We start from the raw sequence: 9,637 nt of genomic DNA on the forward strand, positions 1-9,637 counted from the left end.
TCACATCAACAATATTAGAGTTTCCTACTAACTTTCTATTAATATTTTGATCATCAGAATTCAAGTGTCCTTTTTGCTATTTTTATTTTTTATTTTATACTTTTCATTAAGTAAATGTTTGGTATATTTCAAAAATAAAAAAAAATAAAAAATACATGTTTAGTACAATAATTTACTGATGTATAACCTTTAGTATGTATTTTTACACATATATTTTAACTTATAATAAAAAGTAAGATGAGATGCGTTTAAGTTTTAAAATTAAATTATAATGAAGAATCCCGTGCATAGCACGGGTTACATGCTAGTTATTGGTGAATGTAGGCCTCTTTAGGCCAATCCACCCCAAATTTTCTATGTTCTCTCTCTCGGCAAACTCTCGTATAAAGTCGATTTTGCCGATAATTCCATCAAAACCCCGCATCCCATTATTATTGCACAGTTATACACAGAAAAAAATACATAAATACGTAAAAGCTTTTTTAGGCTCTGCAACAAAAGTCAAACAGTAAAAGTTTCACATGTATTTGATTATATTTTCTCTCTATTTTTATTAAATGTTGAGTGAAAGATTTTCTTCTATTTTGTATTCCTAAAAAAAATATTTTGTTTATTTTGTTTTGTATTTTTTTTTAACGTTCGGAATTATATAGACTTTATTTGTAACTTTTTTTTTTACATGTCCGCACAAGAGGGGAGAAGGGGATATCATATTTATTTGTATTGAAATATGAATTCTCAACCCGGCCTATTGGCATTGCTTCTCCATCATATGGGCTAGCTGCAAATTAATTACCTCGGCTTGTACCTAACGACCGACAATATCACATGCATGGTTGAAATGATAGCGGGCTTGTTACTATAATAATATAGTAACCAACTTCACAATGAATAAATTACTGTCTCTAGACTTTAGCTACCCCAAACAAAATTTACTAGCCGCGCTGTCTGTATCTGTCGTCACCTGTTATTTTATCATAGAGCTGGGCCATTTTTTAGTACGAATAACTTAATAAGATTAGAAAAAAATAAAAATACCTTCAATAATTTTCTGTGTTGAATATAAGATTAGAAAAAATATGTATATGAGGAGGACCCGAAGTCAACATTGTCATTTTCTGTGTGGAAAAAGAATAGTACGTTCCAATATATATATTAAAATCTCGGTGGTGCATGTCAAATTAATGGCATGCTGAAAACTTAAGAGCAAAACTCTCTTGAGGTTTGGCTAGGTACGTACCCAGAATCAGAGGTAATAATTCAAAATTTCTTTCCAATTCTAAGGTTAATTTGCATTAGTTATTATGGTATGAAGTAAAGCATGTTTAATTATGCAATTAATTCAAGAAAATTGGATTGCAGAAAGCTGTTTTGGGATTTTTTTTTGGAATTAATATATATTTCTGTCTCTTCTCAGGAATATTTGAAGCTGAATTGGAATACATCTTAGAAGGCGTAGTTGTTGGTAGGCTCAAAGGGTGGCATGGCTGCTGCACAGGCACAGAGTTGGGTTGGAGAAAGTGGTGGTCTACTAAGCAACCCAAAACGCATGGAAGCTTCTCTGATGGAAGCTGGAGCACGTCTTCTTGTTACTAGCTTCCTTGGACGTTATATCTCTACTGGATCTTTAATGTGAGTATACAAGATCTTGTTGCAGTATATAGAATCATACTGATAATTAAGTATATATTAAAGTATATCATCATTCATCGTCAAGAGCACTTAATTAGATATCCTAATCACAAGAGGGTACGTATACGTATGTAATTTATTTTTCGAGTTTGCACTTACAAATGTTATGTTCAAAAATAATTTAACATGATATCAAAGTTAAAGGTTCTCGATTAAAACTTTGACTCCGTCATTCACTTTTCATCACTTCACATTTCAATTAAATATTTTACGTGATGGAATAAATGGTGATTTAAACACAACTTAAGACATGTTTTGAACTATGAAATTCGCCAACGTGCAAAACACTATTTGGCACACATACATCAACACCTTACCCCGCCCACCTTGCAAGCAGGTAGGCGGGGTACTTCCACCTTTTTGAATAGCTAAAATGACTATCTGCTGCTGAAAATGTTCTTAGTATATACTTTTAACCGTCACCGTCGCAACTACTACCTAACTATATATGTTTGAATCTCATCATTGAGTCAATTGATAAACTCTGCCTTGTCGTCATGCAGTTTGATGGAGGAAGGGGGCACAATATTTACTTTTGAAGGAAACAAGAGACAATCTTTTCTAAAATTTGTTCTTAAAGTTCATAGGCCCCAATTTTACTGGAAGGTATGTACAGTGTTAACATAATTTGGAATGTACAATAAATAAATAAAAGGGGAAAGTCTACGTAACCCCCCTCCCCAACAAACTACCAAAAATTGTCAAAGTTCTCCCAATGACGAAACTGCCCCTAGTAAAATAAAACAAAAAATATTAAAACTTCTAAAAAAAACCTTTAACTAAAAAAAAAAAAATCCAAAGGGTGGCAATTTTTTTTAAAAGAAAATTCATTTTTATAAGAAAAAAATCAAAAAAAAAAAAATCGATTTTTTTTGTTATAAAAATTGAAAATTTCGTTTTTTTTTTGGTTTTATAACTTTTTAAAATAAAAATTTCCATTCTAAAAATGTCCCCCCTCCCAACTACCAAAAATTGTAAATGTTCCCCCAATGACGAAACTACCCTTAGTAAAATAAAAGCAAAAAATACTAAAACTTCTAGAAAAAAACCTTTAACTTAAAAATTAAAAAAAAAAAAAAAAAAAAAAAAAAAAAAAAATCACTTTTATAAGAAAAGAAATTAAAAGAATTTTGATTTTTTTTTTTTTTTGGGTTTTATAACTTTTTAAAATAAAAATTTCCGTTCTAAAAAAAAATATTCATTTTTTAAAAAAAAAATCGTTTAAAAAAATCATTTAAAATTTATTTTTTTAAAAAGTTGTCATTTTTATATTTTATTTATTTTATTTTATTTTTTATTTTTTGAATTTATGGAGTTATTTTTGTCTTATTGAGAAATATATATGTGGGCATTTTTATCTTTTTGTTAGCCTTACCGAGGACATTGACAAAGTTTTGGTGGTTTAGGAAGAACATTGTCACAATTGAAAGGTTGGGAGGACACATTGTCAATTGGGTGGTAGTTTAAGGGGTATGTAGACTTTACCCTAAATAAAATAATTAGCCGCGCATTATATATATTGGCATTTAAAATTTAAATCATTCATTGTATTTCAGAATTTTCTCACCATCACTGAAGAGCGATAGATTGTGTTTTGATGATCAGGTCATGACAAGGGCTGATTTAGGCCTTGCAAGTGCATACATTGATGGCGATTTTTCTTTCACGGATAAAAACGATGATCTTTTGAATCTTTTTATGGTAAGATGATTGATCTGATCAGTCGAGGATCAATCTCAAAATAGAAATGTTCCAAGCCAATACAAAGTTTCTTCTTGTTTTTTTTTTTTTTTTTTTTTTTCATATCTACTTCCTCAGAATCTGCCTTGGAGATTTGTTTGGCAGATTTTCATTGCAAGCAGAGATTCAAATTCCTCTGCCTCAAAATTGAATAAGAGAAGGTATATATATATTGCAACTGGATAGTGAGATTACTGTTTAGTCATCACATCTCCTCAATTGCATTCATCTTTTGTTGGCTTTAGGGGCTGGTGGACACCGGTGCTATTCACAGCTGGTTTAGCATCTGCAACATACTTTTTCGCTCATTTTCTAAGGCAAAATACTCTTCGACAGGCTCGCACGAACATCTCTCGTCACTATGAGCTGGTATAAAATTGTTTCCTGTAAATTCCTTGCCTATAGATTTCTTTGCAAAAGCCTAGAAGGACCATTAATTAGTAAGTATTTGTGTGAACATGTGCTTATGTACACAAAGATGGTCACAAAAAGTACGTAAATGTTTATGCGTGTGTGTACTATCACGCAAGCATAGGTCTGAACGAATCACCTGAAGTCGATTTGAACTTTGATCCCCGAAATAAGAACAGTTTGAATTTACGGGAAAGTGTTAGATTACTGTTACACTCTTTGATGTAACACTAAAAATTAACATTAGATTTTGAATAGATCATTATTAAATTTATGATCTAATTGTGATTTTTAGTGTCATGTTAGAGAATATGCATTTCGAAGTATGGAAATATTGGGAGAGTGTGGAGCATTTATGAATGACTTACCCAGAACGTTATTTGTTAGAATCTTTATTAATTGAAGTCCATAAAAAAGATGTCAATTGGGGTTCGCTTTACCAATTAGGACTTATTGTATTGATTACTGATTCAGTATAAAACAAGGAGAAGCTTATAAATCATCTTTGTGTGTTTCTAGAGCAATGAGCTTTTTGCTCTGTTCTTGGGGGAATCAATGCAATACTCCTGTGCTGTATTTAAGGTCAGGTTCACAACCTTTTGATGATTCACTGTTCGACAACGCATCAATTTCTAAACATCAAATCTTTAGCTTTAATAAATTTATCTGTGTATTAAAACACTTCTCAGAAGGAAGATGAAGACTTGAATGTTGCACAGCTGAGAAAAATCTCACTTTTGATAGAAAAGGTGCGTCTTTACTGTTTCTAAAATCATCTGTTATCCCAAAAACTAAAACTTTAAATACTTTAACATTCTTTCTCGTACGTGGGCTTAAACTTATACAGTTAGATTATGACGAATTCCAAAACTTCTGGTAACTGTAAGCTATTTATTCTTCTTTACTTGCACTTTCAATTAACACAGGCAAGAATTGATGAGAAGCATGAAGTTCTTGAAATTGGGTGTGGTTGGGGAATATTTGCTATTCAAGTTGTCAAACAAACTGGATGCAAATACACTGGCATCACTCTGTCAGAAGAGCAATTGAAATTTGCAGAAAAGAAAGTAAAAGATGCTGGCCTTCAGGTATTTTCATGAATTTTTTGCTTTAAAAGCATATATTATGGGTATTGAATACAAGAAATATTCTTAATCAACTCTGCTTTCAGGACAACATTAGATTTCTTCTTTGCGACTACCGCCAATTGCCTGATACCTACAAATATGACAGAATTATATCCTGGTGAGTTTCTTTGCAGGAAAATCTTTCATTTGGCAATAATGATTCCAGCAATACCATGATCTTCAATTGATATAATTTTTCAGTGAGATGATCGAACATGTCGGCCATGAATTTATGGAGGAGTTTTTCGGTTGCTGTGAATCAGTCTTAGCAGAAGACGGGGTTGTTGTTCTGCAGGTGGTTCTGTCTCATTTCTTGTTTGATTATAATGTCTTGGTTGCAAAATGCCCTGCTCTTTGTCACACTTTTGTGGGTTTAATTTGAATAATTTGCTAACAATTAAAGCTGGTTGATCTCTTGTTAGTTCTCATCGCTACCAGATGAACGTTATGAACAGTACAGGAAAAGTTCAGATTTTATAAAGGAATATATTTTTCCTGGTTGTTGTGTGCCGTCATTAAGCAGGATAATATCAGCCATGGCTGCTGCATCCAGGTTCAGGTATAGGTTTATTGCTTGGTGTTACTATTTATTTATCTCTAAAATTAATAGAAACTCTGTAATTGCAGTGTGGAGCACGTGGAGAACATAGGGAATCATTACTACCAAACACTCAGATCTTGGAGAAAAAATTTCATGGAGAACCAGAGGTATGAAAAATGATCATGCACTTCATTCCCCAGGCTTCATCTCAAAACAATTTTTTTTTTTTTTTTTTTTTTAAATGAATAAGAAACATTTTGAACAATTCTTTAAAAATAAAACCACTTCGAGGGACAGCCAATTCCAAAGATATCCACTATAAAAGATTTTGTGTTATAGTTTGATCAGACTTACAAGACCTTTTGTAACTACCAAGACTCGATATAGAACTCCGGCAAATGACCCATTCACCTCCCACCGCAGTGGCCCAAGAGCCTCGGGCATTCTCTAGACGGATCACCTTTACGAACAAACCTCGTCCACTTCAACTTGGCCAAAACTCTGGTGGCTGTAGACTTTTTTTTGTGGTTTGGATGATCATGAAAAAATGAGAAGTATTGAAACTATTTAGAATCAAGGGTGCTAAGAAACCTCTACAAGAATAATGAAAAATAGCATCTATTACTTTTGAAAGTTGTGGCTTGTGAGGCTTATATAAGTGGGAGAAAACTGAAGTTTTTCTGCTATGCAGACTAGGGTTTTAAACAATCTGGCCTAGTTTTGTTCGAATAAGCTTTAGGGTTTCAAAGAAACAAACAATTTTGTTCGAATGGGATATAAAAAAAAAAAGAAAAAACTTCAAACAAATCTCCTAGGTTTTAGTACTAGCATGTTAATTATGCATCATCTTGTTCGAACAAGACTCTCTGTACTAGATTTTTAGACTTTTGTTGACAACTCGTTTTATATGAAATATAAAATTATAACCCTTTGAATCAGCTTTCCAAAGCCACAAAGCATAAACATTTCATGTCGAAATAAAAGGTTTTGGTTGTTTTACTCGAACTAGGTCTTTGGTAGACAACATTCATAAATTTGAATTATTCATGTCTTGGACAACTTTTACAATGACTTAATCCGTAACATAAACATTACAACCCAAATACCATATTTTGACACATGAATTCTCCGACACAAAAATAAAACCTAACAAAGAAGATAAAAGGGAAGAGCAGCTTTGGTGAAATTACCAGGCAAAGAATCCCAATTAATAATCTACAAGTAGACTGATAAGAGGACCTTCACATCCATTGTTGCATTCTCCCACCCATTTTTGCAATGCTCCCCGGCCATGTTAACTTTATAGTAGAATAGAGTAGATGAAAGGGGATAAGTTTGTTATGGGAATTTGTAGTTGAAAAGATATTGTAAATCTGATCACTATTTTAAGCCAATGATTTTGATGGGTTGAATTAATGTTAATTACATTTTCAGGGAAATCCTTGCTCTTGGCTTTGATGAAAAATTCATACGGACGTGGGAATATTACTTTGACTATTGTGCTGCTGGTTTTAAAACATGTACACTTGGAAACTATCAGGTATATATATATATGTTTCCTTACAAAAGAACCAATTTACTCATGTGATATGCTATGAAAACCACATTGCTTTTGAATCGTTGCGATAATTAAATGAGAAAAAGTACACAATTAACTTATTTATTGCATATATAAAGTAAACTTCCTTATTGTTTATTTTTTTCCACAAACCCATACTTATTATTGTTGAGATAACTTGAATTTTAAACAATCTAATCTTGAATCCACATGTTTGTCTAATATAATACGTATATACATTCATCACACGCGCACACATATATAAACACACACAAATACACATATATTTATATCAAAACTCACAATTACAATAATTTAAAGCTATAACAAAGACAATTCATTTTTATCTTTTTAGATACTTAGGATATTCTCATTACATAAAAATAATAATAAAAATAAAGTTATACGAGTTTACTTAGCCGAGCTAATCTGAAGGAATTTCAAGCCTGATCCTACTTGCGAGTTGCTGTGTTCATTCACAAACCCTATCTTTATATATCTTATATTTGATCCTAGAACTCTTCATATATATTCTTACCTTCAATCCACAATGCAGGTTGTATTCACACGTCCTGGCAATGTTGCTGCATTTGGAAATCCATATCAAAGTTTGCGTTGGGGATTTTAGTGGCAGGAGTTCATGATCACCCTCTTCCTGGCGGAGCAAAGATTGAAATACTCATGCTATATATGGCTCATTGATTTTTACTTGATATACTATAATTTTCTAAGTATAAAATGATGAACTATGGCTTCTTCTGAAGTTTGTAACAAAATGATGAATAATATGACTCCACGAATAATCCAACTCGTTTTCTTTTCCTATTCAATCGGATAAAAGTGGCAATGAGATATTCGTGTAGTTTTCTCTACATTTGCGCAATTGTAGAGAAAACTACACGATTAAGGGACCTATTGATGGATTTCTATTTTAATTAATAACTTAAAAATTACATATCTACTATAATATCCAGATTGGTTAAGGGTTTTTTTGGGTGAATATATATATATATATATATATATAACTATATATTGCATCTTACATGTGGTGGGATGCTGACTAAGGGCCTGTTTGGAATTGCGTTAGATAGTTTAAAAAAATACTTTTTGTACTTTAAAAGTTGTCCCAAACAAAAGCTAGTCTAGTGGTCTATTTGGTAAAAAATTTTAAAAGTACTTTTTTATTGTTCTTGCTTTAAAAATGGTCAAAATACATTTTTAGCAAAAACTTAAATATGAAGCTTTTGCTAAAATGCGTTTTTTTACTTGAAAAATTTATTTCTCAAACACAATCTTAAACATATAAACATTCATAATAGGCATTTTATATTTAGTATTTTCCTAAACATCTAACCGAACTCATGAAAATACCCATTTAACAAGCTCTCTTCTGTCTTTTATATTTAACTATTGGGCAAGAGCTAGCCAAAAGCTAAAGAATTATTTTATTAATGCTTACAAAAAGAATGGCTACTCATGTGTTACAATTTAATTTCATGGGTATTGAAGGATGCAAACTATAATATGTCAGATTCTTGCTTTCTAAATATCTAGAAATGTAACCGCTTGCATCCTTTAAAAATTTAAAGAATTGGATAGAAGGAGGTATCCTAAAGAATGAAACCATATATTTGCACAGTTTTTGGTTTTTTGCACACAATATCGATCAATCCATATATATCATGAACATCAAGTCTACAACAAGTATCACCATTCTCCCCTCACTAATATATTGAAATTTTGAAACAATTAAACCAAAATTAATAACAATAATAAAGAGCTTCTTCATAAGAGATATCTGAATGACTTTCAAATGGAGACTTCATACAATATATATATTTTTGAAAATAGGCAAACTAGGTGACACAAATGTACGTGATATATAGTAGTTTTAAGCTAGCGTTTTCTATGTTAAGTTGTTTGTTAATTATTTTTCTTTTTTGCCAAAATGCTAAAAAGCATTAACAAACGAACCCATAGCTTGAATGTTGAGTAGTACGCTTTTCATGCAGGCCAGATTGTTGCCTTGCCTACCATATGATATCATAGTGGGTGCATTCATAGTCCTTTGCGTCAGTGTATAATACACATGCACCAGTAGTTTTAATCTGCCAATTGTAATTAGGGCCCTTACTCATGTCTCTACTATAGTCGTAGATGTCAAAAGTGTAGTTTTGATCTTGCCAATAAAATCTACAGTAGAATTTTGTAGTCCCCCAAAAGTTTGGTTTAAAAGTGAACACGAAGAAGCCATGTTCTACGAGTTTGTGGGAGCCAATATCGTCGTTCTTTGATTTGCAGCTAAAGGTAAGATCCCAGCCATGACCTACCTCATTGCTGATGTTGACGAACACTCGGTGATGTATCCCAATTGCTGCAGCACCATTCAAACTAGTCATAAACAACACAACCCACAATAGTAGCAGCACAACATTTCTACTTAGTGAGATCATGTTAATTTGTTTGCAGTAATAAGAGAAATCTGAGTGACTTTTAAGAGATCTCCCCGAACTATATTTATGTACATATAGTGGGTGGAAATTATAGGCTGAAGACATCAATTAAATA

The 9,637-nt window shown here is 32.1% G+C and overlaps 1 protein-coding gene across 1 annotated transcript; it reads left to right on the forward strand.

The window, feature by feature from the left end:
- Nucleotides 1–1,209: 1,209 nt before the first annotated feature.
- LOC132177034 (uncharacterized) lies at nt 1,210–7,775 on the forward strand. The gene is made up of 14 exons (XM_088515364.1): nt 1,210–1,252; nt 1,418–1,632; nt 3,279–3,393; nt 3,538–3,593; nt 3,678–3,801; nt 4,363–4,425; nt 4,533–4,592; nt 4,770–4,931; nt 5,015–5,088; nt 5,172–5,265; nt 5,393–5,529; nt 5,598–5,678; nt 6,946–7,051; nt 7,626–7,775. The coding sequence occupies exons 2-14, from the start codon at nt 1,484–1,486 to the stop codon at nt 7,695–7,697; spliced, it is 1,293 nt and encodes a 430-aa protein (XP_088371490.1). The 5' UTR covers nt 1,210–1,252; nt 1,418–1,483; the 3' UTR covers nt 7,698–7,775.
- The last annotated feature ends 1,862 nt before the right edge of the window (nt 7,776–9,637 follow it).

This window comes from Corylus avellana, chromosome 4 (assembly GCF_965113065.1).
Source record: "Corylus avellana chromosome 4, dhCorAvel1.hap1.2, whole genome shotgun sequence".
NCBI lineage: Eukaryota > Viridiplantae > Streptophyta > Magnoliopsida > Fagales > Betulaceae > Corylus > Corylus avellana.